At 41.6% G+C, this 13904-nt stretch overlaps 1 protein-coding gene across 2 annotated transcripts in view; it reads right to left on the bottom strand.

Moving 5' to 3' along the window:
- SAMD12 (sterile alpha motif domain containing 12) overlaps positions 1–13904 on the bottom strand; it is a 446863-nt gene that overhangs the window by 40491 nt on the left and 392468 nt on the right. The window contains exon 5 of one of the 2 annotated variants that reach the window (XM_040979382.1): positions 2132–3224. The exons of the other annotated variant lie outside the window; for it this stretch is intronic. Within the exon in view, the coding sequence (XP_040835316.1) occupies positions 3202–3224 (23 nt within the window). The 3' untranslated portion in view covers positions 2132–3201. Of the gene's footprint in view, positions 1–2131; positions 3225–13904 lie in introns of those variants that run through there. 2 annotated transcript variants of the gene reach the window in all.

Raw genomic sequence — 13904 nt, 5'->3', positions numbered from 1 at the left:
TCCAGATCCGGAGCTGGAACAAGCTAATCCCTTTGGCACCCTTACAGAGACCGATAATTATTCATTTTGTTCATTCCCAAGAGTGCCTTTCCTGCCCAAGTGTGGGTGTCACCCTTTTAATAAAGGGTGTAGCAGGGGTTTAAGTAAAAGAAAAAATTAAGCATCAATAGTACACAGCCCTTACACATCAAAATATTTATTCCCTGCCACCCCGGAGTTTGTTTCCCATGAAATAAAACACACCACGGCCATTCCTGCATTTCTGGGAGGTAAAATTCCCACACCCATCTTGTGAAGAAGTAACAACACAGCAGGAAGGGATTGTGGGTAATCGTGGAACATCATCATGGAGCCAAGAGGCCAAAAGCTGAGAAAACACTGTTTCTCCAGTTTTTGCTGGTTTAGCTCTTGACTGCTCAGACTGCACGCTATCATGTTCCCAAAACTCTCCCAAATGGTTCCAGAGGTCAGACACTTGGAACAGAGTAGTAGTTCATATGTAAATAAATGCTTTGTTCCAGGCATTAAGGCATTTTTTACAGACTCCCTCTTCTGCTGGGCTCTTTAATTGTCTGCCTTTTACTGTTTCCATCTTCACTGATAATCTTCCAATAATTCTCCTTTAACAACAACCAAAAAATTCTTAGGAAACTACTCATTTTAACTGTTCAGGATGTTTTGCAAAAAGCCTAAGTAAGTAGCAACAAATGAATATGATTAAGTAGACACCTGTCCCCCAAAGCAGGTCTTGTTTTCCGAAGGTGTTAACAGTCGGCTCAGCATGTCCCTGGTTAAACTAGTTGAAGCCCAGCTCCACTAGCTCAGCACCTGGCAGCTGTTCTTTAGGGTTCTTCAGGCCCAATTTTCTGTCCTCAGCACTTGCTCTGGAATTGGAACTTTACAGAAGCCAGCATGGTGGTGAACAGTTGTATCTCTCTAAGGGATGGGAATCTGGGTGCCCAGGTATGGACATCAGGCTAAGCAACTGAGAGGTGCTGTGGGAAGGCCTTTTGGCAGGGTAGGATGAAGATGAAGGGAACAAATATGTGCTCTCATGGGGTCTGATGCCTCTTTGTGCAATGCTACTCCTGCAGGCAAGGACTCCACCTGCTGCTGCAGTGTTCATCTTCCTGGCAGTGGATGCTTCCTGGACTCAGCTTCCATTGTGAGAAACATGGGTAGCATAGTGTTTGGGAGGAAGAGATGCAGTTTCCCAGTGGCAGGAGATATCTGTTTACACTGCTCTTACCTCAGTGCAAGGCCTGGCACGTGCTTGACACTCAACACATGTCTGCTGAATAAAAGAAGGAATCGGAGGAGGGAGAGCCTTACAACTGAAGCTCCTGCAAAGGGCAGCAGAGACCAGGATGGTTTGGCCATGGACATAGGCAGCCGGGGTTGGGCGTCTGAACTCTGGCTTTGAAGAGAGGTTTGTTCTGCTGAGGGCTTGATGGTCGTGGAGCTGACCTCCTGAAAGGCCAGAACTCAGTGGTGATGGAAATTTCCCCTGCTTCCTCCTCGGAAGGCCCCTTCTCTGCCCTTGCAGCCCGACAGGCTGGTGGTGAATCATTCTACTGGGGACTCACTCCTGTCACATTGGTAGCTTTCTCTCCATTCCTGTCAGCTTTCCAAACCTCAGCCAGGGCTGGTTTCCGAAACTTCAGCATTTCCTGAGCTCCTGAGAAGAGGCAAGCAATGGGTGCACGGCAGAGACACCTTCAAACGTTGAGCTGGCTTGTGTTTGGAGGGTTCTAGAAGTCAGTACATAGATTAATTTTTCATTCCTCTGATGTCCGCCTGTCTCACAACATTACATGACTGAGTTTTTAATTCAGCCGAATTTAACAAAAATGGCTTTAAAAACCCAAAACAAGAAAAGCAAAAATAAAGCCCTACGTAGGGCCAGTCAAGATGAACACTCCTCTCACCGCTCCTAGATGAGCAACAATAGCTGAGTTTATAGGTTTCCCAGAACTGTGCTTTGTTGTAAAACATAGTAAAAAAAAAATAATTAACCATGGGAACAGACCCAGAAAGGATGAAAAGGGACTAGCAGGTTTCCTACTGAGGAATGAACCCAGTGTGACATTGAACCCTTTGCTGCTCCGGGCAGACAGTGAAGTCATTTGATTTTTTTCCAGCTTTTATTCAGAGAATTGTGATTTAAACTTGACCTAGAAATTTTTTTTCAAAGAGTTTAAGTGATACTCTATAGGAAAAGAGCATCCTTTAGCCTGTACCATCATCTCATTGGTGTCTTTGCTGAAGAGACAGCAGCTCCATTTTTCTCTTTGAATGAAATCCTCTTCAGAATGAGGAAAAACGTTCACTGGCCACAAAGAAGCCTCCCGGACTGAAGAAACTGTATGTGCAGGTGGCTAGTTGTGCCCAGGTCCCCAAGGAGATAAAACCTAAGGTATTATAATCACCAGGGCCTCATCCACCTTTCTCTGGTGCTACAAATAATCCATTTATTCAGTAAAGTGCCAAGAGGTTATGTCTAACAGTGTTATGGCCATATATACACCAGTTTATCATAAACAACTTGGGATATGCTAGCAATGGGGACAGTCTGAGCCATAAATAAGACAAGATTATAAAAGGAAGAATACTTGTTTTCTTACATGTACCGAACGTGCTATCTCATCTTGGTGTCGTGTGCTCATGTAAAGTGCTTGGGACTCAGACAGAAGACATTTGGACATCATAGCTAACACCACGGAGACAACGTTTACATTCCTACCAGGGCGTACAATTGCAAACACTTTCACTGCAACTGCAGAACTGCTGTGATTTTTTTTCTACAACATCATGCCATCTGCACACATAATAAAATAATCCAGTAGTTGCCATGCTAAAACAGGACTTTTAGTGAAGGGACAGGCAGCTCCCCAAAGGGAACTTGAGTTATGCACAGTGATGAGAACTGGAAGCGATTTCCCAGCTAATGATCTGTCAATGACCACTTGGAACGCATTGTCACTGTATGCTATGTACCTCATTTTAAAATCCACAGCAAACTTAGATTTTTTTTTTTCCAAAGCCCATAATCTCGACAGAATTTTTTTTTTTCAGTTAATCCGGTTAATCTGTCTGTGCTCCAAGGATATCTTCTGGCAGTGCCATGAGTAAGTCTTTCAAGGAGGAACAGGCCGTGTTCAGATCAACTGGCAGGACAGCAGCTTGGAAGGCTAACCGTGTTTATGGAGAACCCTCGGCTGAGGCTGCAAGAAGGAAAATGGGAAAACATGGTAAGTTCTTTCCTTTGTGTTCCCAGACACTGATATGTAGCAATGACCTCATTCAAAGCAATCCTCACACCCTGAGGTCAAAGAGAAAACTCTAGGGAGAAAAGTGATTACTCACCTCCAGGATGGATTAAGGGTGTTTGGTACTCATGGGTGGAAGAGCAGATCGTAGAAGAAACCCGTCTCAGAGACAAGGGAGGGCTAGACCAGGTCTTGGGAAACTGACATTCAGCCCTGCGATGGGTGCAGCTGGGGCACCCATCTATGTTATGGGACTAGGTAAATTTACTCAACCTGGAACAAGGTCACATTGGATATTGTGTGAAGCATGTAGGGGCTGGGGAGCGGGATTTATTTATTTATTAGGAAGATTTCCTGGGATACAGTTTGGAAGCAAGTATGAGAAGCAGGACAGAGTTCTGAGTTTGTCAGCTGCCAAATCAGACAAGATAGAGAGAAAGTCAATGAAATCTGATCAAAGATTGAGCTACTCTAATTGCACCCCTGTTAAATGGCCTCGGGAATACCAGCCCAGATATATTTTCTTGATTTTTCCCTAATTTTAATTTTCTAATTTTACTCCCAACAGCCTTTCATAAGTGAGAACTCAATAATTAATTATTATTATGAGTATAATTGAATATTCTACTGAGAAAAACTTTGTATTACCTTTGTTTCATACACAAAATTATGATTGCGAAGAACAGCAAGAGGTCTTGATATAAAAGAAAAATATATTTACCGAGGTTTACAAATGTAAGTTGGTTTTTAAAATATGAAGAGATTGCATGAGGTATAAGCAAATGTTTAAAACTTGCTGTTTTTGAGAAACACAAACACAGAAGGGACTCTATATTAATGTCACATAGTAATGTGCAATTCTGATAAGGTTGTAATGAAAGTAAACAGTGATATGTTGCTGATGACATTGTAAACTGGAAAAATAACATCCACTGGTTTAAAAACTAATGTGTTTTTCTTGACACAGTGTTCCCATTTCCAGGAGTATAACTCTAAGGAATCAATCTCAAGAAATGAAAACCAAATGTACAAATATGCATGTGGAGGTTCTTTATAACAGAAAAGCATGAGGCTACCAGTCTCCTGTATTGAAATTTAGATTAAGTAAATTATGGTACATTCGCAGATGGGATGATGATGTGGGTATTAAAGTAACACTAATTGGTACTCTTATGTTGCAATATGGTAGGTAGTCATGATATACCCTAATAAAATGTACACTGGAGCAGAAAAGATAGAGCTGAAAATGATGAAGGCACAGAAAAATGTATCACTGTCATAGTATTTTGCAGAGCAACTAGAAAAATTAGTCTCACATTGGTGCAGGTTTGAGCCATGAGCACAGATTAAGTATTACTGCTGTTTTGATTCAGTAATAACTCTAAGAACATAAATATGAAGAACCACTCCAGTATTATGGAAATGGGGATATCTCCAATGGGGACATCACTTCTGTGTAGGTCAACCTGTGAAGGAGCATTCAACCGGGAAAAACCAACTGGGCAAGGAAACTGACATAGCATAGCATCCTTGAGACTTGCTGAAGTAAGTCCAAGAGAATGTATGACCCTGGAAAAGATTTATTCACAATAAACTATAAAATACACATTATAAAAGGGAATGATTGCAATAAGCAGTGGATCCCAATGAACCACTCTACATTGGAACCTGTCAAGAGTTGATAGATAAGTAGGTCATCTAGACAATCATGGTTTCTCCATGAGTCTCTAATGACTGACAGATACGATCACTTTAGCATCTAGCATCACTTACAGCCACAGAACTAAGCTCAGCTTATCATACGTTCATTTGTAATTGACCTGAATACTCCCATAAGAATTTGTGGAATGATCACTATCTTATGGATAAGAAATGGAGACCCAGAAGTATCATTAGCCTGATATCACAGAGTTACCGAGGATCAAAGCTGGATTCAGACTTAGGAGTGTTCACCCTAGTCACAGACAGGAGTGACAGGGTCAAACACACCAAGTGTAAGTATTCAGAACCATTTTCATCCCTTTCTAAGTAGAATTTTGTGCCTATCCATAAGCCAAGTCAGCAAAAAGAAGGGCCCAAAAGGGCAGAAGAGAGAATTGGAGATTGAAAAATTTATAAAAGAAAGAACACACAGAGAGAGAATCATATTTGACACAAACACAAACAGAAGTAGAGGTCAAGGAGAGACAAAGTGCAGGCTTAGGGAGTGACATAGGAGTTTCCTGTAGTGGTGGCTGCATTTGTGATCCTTTCCTTGGAAGACAGAAGGCCAAACAGATGAGTGCAGTGGGGTGTGATGTCCCCTTTGCTGTCTTCCCATCATGTCCAGCATATCTTTGTTTCAATGTGTTTCTTTTGAATGGGTTGCAATGTTAAGTTGGGGTCTATGTGGGAATAAGAGGTCCCTGTTGACCGAGGTTGTATGTGCACAGCCCTCCCGCTCCCCGCCCAATCTATGTCCTTCTGTTTTAAGATGGGTTCTACTCACATCACTTTGCTCCAGGACTTCTATTATCTGCCGTGGGAACCACGTCTCTTGGTATGCTAAATGTAGAGGAGGTTAAAATGCAGGCTCCCAGCCTACCTTACACAGCCCAGGCTCTGCACAGGGGAAAATGTGAGCCCATGGTCACAGTGTACTTTCAGACTCTAGCCCCTGTGCTACAGCCAACACAGGCTTCTTCCAGGTTCTCATAAGCACTGGCTTGGTCCTAGCCTTTGTTCAACCACCTCCCCACCCCCTTGTGCCTAGGATGCTTTTTTGTGTGAACATCAGCTTCTCAAAATCACATCAAGTATCACATCCTTTATGAAGCCTCCTCTTCCCCCGGATACAGCCGATGAATCTCTGCTTTGTGCTAGTTTGGTATCTTGAGCATTTTTAAAAAGTTTATCTACTTATGTTTATCAATCTTAAGGGCAAATACACAGTTGCACAATGAGACAGACAGAGAGGGAGAGAACGAGAAAGAGAGAGAGAATGAGAAAGAGAGAGAGAGCACTTTTATCCATTGTTTTCATTCTCATGACAGCTAGGACTGGGTCTGGGAGGAGCCAGGAGCCAGAAACTCCACCCTGTTCTCTCAAGTGCGTGAAAGGGTTCAAGATAACTGAGACACCATCTGCCACCTGCCAGGACTGCATTATTAAGAAGCTGGATTGGAAGCAGACACAGGTCCAATTCCGGGCAATGAGATGTGGAATACAGGCATTCCAAGTAGTGAAATGCACAACACCCACCCGAGCTTCTTAAACTTCTCTTCCAAGCCAGAACAACACTTTATTTAACTATATCCATCATTCTGCATTTGTTCAAGGGCAATGGCTTACCTTAATGATGTGTATCTTCCTAACTCAATGTCAGGTACACAGAAAGGGCTTAACAGTGGTCGAATGATGCCTGAGAAATCTCTTTTTTGGCTTACTTTGGTAGCTTATTTTGAATGAGAATCCTCTCCATAGCTCGGGTCTGTATGTTAAGACAGGCATTGTGTTGGTTGCTTTCTCCATGTTTCACAACTGCTCAGGGAACGTAGAGGAACATCCTATCCAAGTATGGATTTTAGAGTTAAGTAACAAAGGGCTCTCTCTCCTGTGGGGCAGCAGTACTGGTACAGTTTTTTTGGAATTGGTCATCATATTTAGCCCAATGGCTTCAGCATCTGCGATGAGTGGGAAGCAAGGGAGTCCAATGCTTAGGAACACAGGCTCTGACAGGCCTTGGCACATACCTCATTCTCTCCACTCAACAGCTACGTGATGATGAAAACACAAACTTTTTCAAGCTCCATTTTTTTTTTTTAAACTTTAAAATAGCAATCTTAGGGCCCGGCGCGATAGCGTAGCAGCTGAAGTCCTCACTTTGCACTGGGATCCCATATGGGCCCCAGTTCTAATCCCAGCTGCCCTGCTTCCCATCCAGCTCTCTGCTTGTGGCCTGGGAAATCAGCGAGGATGGCCCAAAGCCTTGGGACCCTGTACCCAAGTGGGAGATCCAGAAGAAGCTCCTAGCTTTTCAGATGGGCTCAGCTCCAGCCATTACAGCCACTTGGGGAGTGAACCATCAGATCTTCCTCCTCTCTGTCTCTTCTCCTCTCTGTATAACTCACTTTCCAATAAAAATAAATAAATCTTAAAAAAAATAGCAATCAGAGTCTTCATGTCACTGAATTGCTGTGACAAAATGAACTCCTAGGTAAAGTGCTTTGTGTGGTATTTAGTATCTAGTAAGTAACTATAAGATTGTTGCTATTGTTTTATTATTGTTATCCCAAATTCCCCCATTCCTTTAAGTAATCACATACAAATATGCCAATGTTCTAAGGCTGCAGCAGGGACCAGGAAATAAGGACAAAATGTCCTAGAGGTCAAGCCTTTGTGTTCCATGGAGACAGATAACATTCCTGCTCCCTGAAAGCTCCAATCAACACATACATACTTACTTCCACTCTCTCTCAGATTAGTGCACACATTTTCAGACAGTTCATTGATAAGGAGAGTCTGAAACACTTCTAAGGGAGGAAGTAACAGGCAGGAGGAACAGGCAGTCTGGCCCACAGCTCATGAGCAGATTCTTGGCTAAGAGCATTGCCTTCCAGCTTACCTCACTCCAGCAGCAAGAGCTGAAGGGCTTGTTGTATGGAGAAGAAAATATATGGTACCCAGGTGGTGCAAAAATCTCACGGACTGAATGCAATCATCATTTGATAAGGGTGTAGCATCTTCCTTTAGGGAAAAAAAAGAGACTATATCTTCTATGGAAAATGTTTGGAGGTGGAGCCCTCTGGAGTGGAGCTGAACTTGGATTTGGATATGCAATAATTTCTATCAGGTGTGAAATGGACATTTCATGTTAGTGAGATGCACAAGAGCATAACATAAGAGCCAATGAGCAGCTACCATGTGACAACTGAGGTCCCAGAGGAAGTCTGGCGTGCATTTCCCCTGACAGCTAGAGAGAGGCAGGAGGGCTCATCAGCTTGTGCTTGCCACACTTCTGGAATGCAGCTGTTAGGAGCTGGCACCTGAACCCAGATCTCTTCATACCACAAGGCTTTTCTGACTCAGTAAGAAGAAAAGTACATTAGGGAAAACTTTTAAGAAACGATTATTGAATTATCTGAAAGGCTGTGACAGACAGAGCACGTGAGAGAAAACTACAGAGTGAGAACGAGAGAGAGAGAGAGAGAGAGAGAGAGAGAGAGAGAGAGAGAATCTTTCATTCGCTCATTCATTTTCTAAATGGCTACAATGGCTAGTGCTGGTTCAGACCGAAAGCAAAAGCAACGAGTTTCCGTTGGGTCTCCCATATGAGTGCAAGGACCCAAGCACTTGGGTCAACCTCGGTTGCTTTCCCAATCACATTAGCAGGAAGCAGGATTGGAAATGGAACAGCTGGGACTATTTGGGCAACCAGGATCTAAAGCAGTGGCTTTACCCACTATGCCGCAATGCCATACCCTATATTCCATTTCAACAGTACCAAGTATTTTCTGTGTTTGGAGTTGTGGTTCTCAACTAGGTGTAATTATGCTCCCTGAAAGATAACTGGCTATGTCTGAAGACATTGCTAGCTGTTACAACTTGGTTCGTATTCTTGGCATCTTGTAGGTAGAGTCCGGGATATTACTAAACCTCCTAGAATGCACAGGACAGGCTCCACAACAAAGAATTTTTCAGTCCAAAATGTCAGTGGCGCTGTGGTTGGTTTAGAAGATAGAAGACCTTGTTTATCTTCTGTTCCTGGTGGTGAGCCAAATATGTCACTCCCAAAATAGGCCAAGATAAAAACTAACACAAGTGTGGCTATTGTCTAGACAGGAAATAAGGTTAATTTCAAACTTTGCCCATCTCTTCTGTTAATCGTTTGCTCATTTTATTTGATTTTATGTCCAGTTTAATCAAAACCTAGAGTATGAAAGGATTTTCAATTTTTAGAACCTTTGCAGGCATATTAATGGAAGAGTTAAGACGGGGTGATGTAGGAGGTATGCTTCACTAATTAATTACTACGTATGGGAGATGTTAGGAGATACAGGAAGGCCAAAGGAAGATTCACATGGCAATAAAATTAGACTGCTGCCAGCCTATTCGGGAGGAGAAATCATAAGGACTTCATTTCTGCTAGCTCCCGCCCCTCAAGAGTTTGGGAATTGTTTGCTCACTGAAGTAGGATTAAGGAGTCAAACTCTACTAGCTAGACTATGACACAAGATGTTTATCAAATGTCAGAGAATGAAGTTAAGGGAAACAACACAGATGATGCATACACACTACCCTATAACTTCCCATAACTTTAGAAAGCACAATGAGTCCAAAACAGATTAATTTTGTGTCAGTTTTACTGAGCCATGAGGTATCCAGATATCAAGTTAAATGTTATTCTGGGTGTGTCTGTGAAGCAGTTGGTGGAAAAGATTAATGTGTGAGTTGATAGCCTGAGTAAGCATATTGTCTTTGTTAATTTGGGTGGGCCTCATTCAGTCCTCTGAAGGCCCGACTATAATCACAGGCTGAGTAAGGGGTAATTCTTTCCCTGCCTGTCTTTGGGCTGGGACATTGATCTTCATTCATCGTCTTCTGCCTTTGGATTAGACTGCAACTAGGATTATACTCTCAGCTCCCCTGAGTTTCCAATTTGCACATTTTGGAACTTTTTAGTGTTTATAATTGCATTAGCCAAGTCCTGATAAGACATCTCTCTCTCTAAATCTAGTATATATATATATTCTACTCATTCTGTTTCCATTAAGAACCCAAATAACAGAGTCTACAGATGACATTGATCATGATGATAAGAACTAGCACTAGTCAATAGTTTACTAAATGCCTAGCATCATGCTATGAACTTGTGCCCATTTTGTGCCAACCAAAGTATAGGCACCAATATCCTGCCTCCACAGGCAATGTAAGATATTGAGATAGATAAATAAGATGCTGAGGGGATAGGCTGTGGACTTTTAGGTCAGGTTGTGATCCTTGATCTGGCTATGCAATGTCAAAGGTTTGTTGGTTTCAAATGTTAACAAAAAACAAGGGATTTTAAAGCCTCATTAGGAAATTTCAGACAATACTTTGTTCTTACAAGGGACAGAAATGCCTTGTCATCTTCATTTACGAATGCATTCAACTCGGGACAGTATAGCAGAGCTTTGCTGCTGCCTGACTGCAGTTCTCATTGGCATCAATGGCTGCCTCTCCTGGGGAGCTGAGGATGGCTTCAGTTAACAGTGACATTGCCCTACTCCCTGACAGAGTAAGAGAAAAGTTATGCACCTGTGTACACACGGTCCTTCTTTGCTTTAGCTCTAGGGCAGGAAACAACAAAGACACTGTATTTGTTTGCTTACTGTTCTACTACAAATAAGTAAAGCTGTTAGTCTATACTGTTGCACACTCACAAATAGGCTTTTCTTTCTGTGGGTTAAACTGGGTTGCTGCATTCCAAGATTTAAGCACTCTGCCATTTCAACAGCTAGCATCAGCTTCTCTCCATTCACATGGATCCCAATGCCTAGGGGGAGGACTGGAAAGCTCTGTGTTTAACATGTGGCTAGGTAACTCTCATGAAACCACCAGTGCAAGAGTCCATGCAAACATTTTCATCTTCTCCCCAGTACTTCAATAGTAGCTATTTTTTTTATCAGACAGAGAAGTGTTACAGACAATGAGAAGATTTGGTTTCTAGCTTTGTTCTTTTCTTGTAAAAAAAAAAAATCAAGACTCCTGAATACAATATGGGGCAGTGATCAGAATTAGGTTTTAGAGTAGAGCAGAAATGAGTGGCTGGAGAGAGTCCTGAGTGGGATTTCTTAGAGAGTTGGCCACTTTTATCCCATCATGGTGTTGTTTTTGTATTCATACATCAAACAACATGAGTTCAATTGAACAATCACTAAGATGTCCTGCACTACTTTGGGAATTACGAAGACTGAGGAGTTTCCAGTCCATGTCATCATATTGCATTATAACCTATATTGTATCATACTAAAAATATCTGATGCGGTGTCTGTCTCAAGACATGTGTTTTCAAACCTTGTTGTGCTTTGGAACTCTCTGAAGAGTCTGAAATAACTCCCTGGGCTCTTAACCAGAAAAAGTCTGATTACATTGGTCTGGATCGGGCCTATGAATTTGAATTTCTGGAGATGCTATAGGGATGGTGATATTGCTGGTCTGAGGACCTCTCTGTATGTGCCATTGTACAAGTTCAAATGGCTTCCAGCAAGAAGTGTGTCTTGCTTTTCTTTTACTACAGCACATGGTAGAGTGTCTGGATTCTGAAAGGCATCCTTAAAACATTGTTTGCGTGAATGAATGAATGAGTCAAAAAAAGTCACAAAGAGTTAGTAGTTACAGGAGCAAAGTTCCATGAAAGTGACATGAATATGACATGATGGCAGTTTCTTCACAAATTTGTTGAGGAGAGCATAATGTTGTTTTCTAATGAGATTTGTTTGGAAGTTCAGGATGTGAAAATATCTAATGTCTAAAAATATTCTGTGATCATTTGGGATATCTAATATCCTCAGTCTCCAGGAATGACTTCCACAGAAAAATGGCAAAATCTCAGCCAGTACTTCAGTCATCTTGAACTAAAAGTCAGCTGATAATGGGGAGTTATCAACTCATAGTACATGAATAAGAGATGATGCATTTCTGGGACAAAGGACAATCAGACCAGATGTTCTTGGCAAGGATGTGCTGGAACAGCCAATTAGTGGGAAATAATTCCTGTGATTTCTTTCCCTGCATTGGCCAGAGCAAAATATCTAGACAGTCATACTAAAAGTTAACAGAACCTTCGAGAAGTAAACTTAATCCACTGGTACAGAGAACAGTGGGTCTTATAATGGAGTGTGAAAATATCCCTTGATGTTTCATCAAAGTTGCCCTTGAAAGCCTGCACTATCTCCGCAATGCCAGGCAGAATGGCATATGATATTCCAATAGTTTATTCTTGTCATGTTTCTCATTGCTTCTGTACCCATCCCAGTCACAGAAACCAGTGTCCTGCACATTTGTCACCTGCATGAGTAAGCTCCTTTTCCCTTCTATCTTCTTTTTATTTGAAATGCAGTGAGAAATACAGACACAGTTTGCATCTATTGGTTCATTCCTTGTAATACTTGCAACAACCAGGGGAGTGAGAGCTGGGAGACAGAAAACAATTCAGGTCTTCTCAGGCGAGGTCAATCACTTGTAGCACACCCACTGCCTCACAGGGTCTGCACTGATGGGAACCTGGAGCCAGAAGGAACTCCACGATGGGAATTCAGTTTCTTATTGTCTTGTTTTTCCTTTTCTTTCTTTTTATTTTAGTGGCAGTACTCAATTTTAGAATGTCTAATACATTCTTCCATTTTTGTTTTATTTTGAAAGGCCAAGAATCAGAGTGTAAGGGAGACAGATCTTTCATTTGCTGCTTCACTACTCAATGTCTCCAACAACCCAGGTTTGTGGGGGTGGGTCTACTACATGGTTGGGAAGCATTCGGGTATCCTAGCTATCACTCACTGCTTTTTTGGGGTTTGCAATACCAGGGGGCTGGAATAGGAAGTGGAGCTGGGACTTGAACTCAGGCACTCCAGTTGGGCAACGTAAGTGGGATCTTAAATGCTGCAGCAAATGATAGCTTTTTACCTGGCTTATAACTGCTAGATTAAATGCTCACTCCTGTTTCTTAAAAAAAAAATGGTTTGTTTCTTTTTGTCTGTTGCTCTACCTAATCTTACTTAATCTCAAGAGCTTCTCTGTTTACCAGTCCAATAGCTTCTTCATTGGAAAAATGTTCTCTAAGATTTACTGCTTTAGGAAAAGTACAGTTGACAAAATCTTCAGCTTCTTTGGTTTTTCCAAGAACAAGAGGCAATTATACTTTAAGAAGAGGATCCAAGGTATGCCTAGTGCTCCACTGTTTGCATGTCAAGTCCTCAGGGCCTAGAAGTGTCTCTTTGTGAAACAACACAATGTAGCTATTTGTTTTATATGTGTGTGTGTGTATAAGTTTTGTAAATAAATTTGCTTACAAAATAAAAATAAACATGATAATAAATATATATAAACAAGTCAGACAAGAAATGATTCATCTTGCTACACACAGGATCTTAGAGTAGAAAGGTATGTTAAAACAGAGTTTCTCAAATTTTAACATGTATATCCATTACCTGGACATTGTGTTAATCACTTTGTTCTAACAGTCCTGGTGATACCCCTTTTGGTCTATGAACCATTACTTTGAGTAGCATGGCCATAGATTTCCTTAATCTACAGCCTCACTGTCCAGTGGGACTTTCTGCACTAACGGAAATGTTCTACATCTGTTCCAATAGTCAGCCATTAGCCATGTATGGCTATTGAGGACTTAAATTATGACTAGTGCATGGTGGAAATTTCATTAAAATTTTATTTAACTTTAATTCATTAAGATGTAGATTGTCACATTTGCCCAGCAGCTAACATACTTGACTGCGCCACTCCATGGAGCAAAAAATGAGGCAGAGGTTCAGTAAAAAGCTTCCAGAAAGAAGAAACCTAAACAACAAGGGGATGCTCTAAATCGTCTTGCTACATTGTAAATTTGCTCTTGTTCCCGCTCTCCTTCTTCCTGCTTTATGTAGGAGGAGCCCAAGACTT

Source organism: Ochotona curzoniae, unplaced genomic scaffold (assembly GCF_017591425.1).
Source record: "Ochotona curzoniae isolate NIBS_2020 unplaced genomic scaffold, NIBS_Ocur_1.0 contig_3190, whole genome shotgun sequence".
Classification (NCBI taxonomy): Eukaryota; Metazoa; Chordata; class Mammalia; order Lagomorpha; family Ochotonidae; genus Ochotona; species Ochotona curzoniae.
The sequence above is the reverse complement of the archived record's forward strand: the minus strand, read 5'-3'. Positions and strand labels throughout refer to the sequence as shown.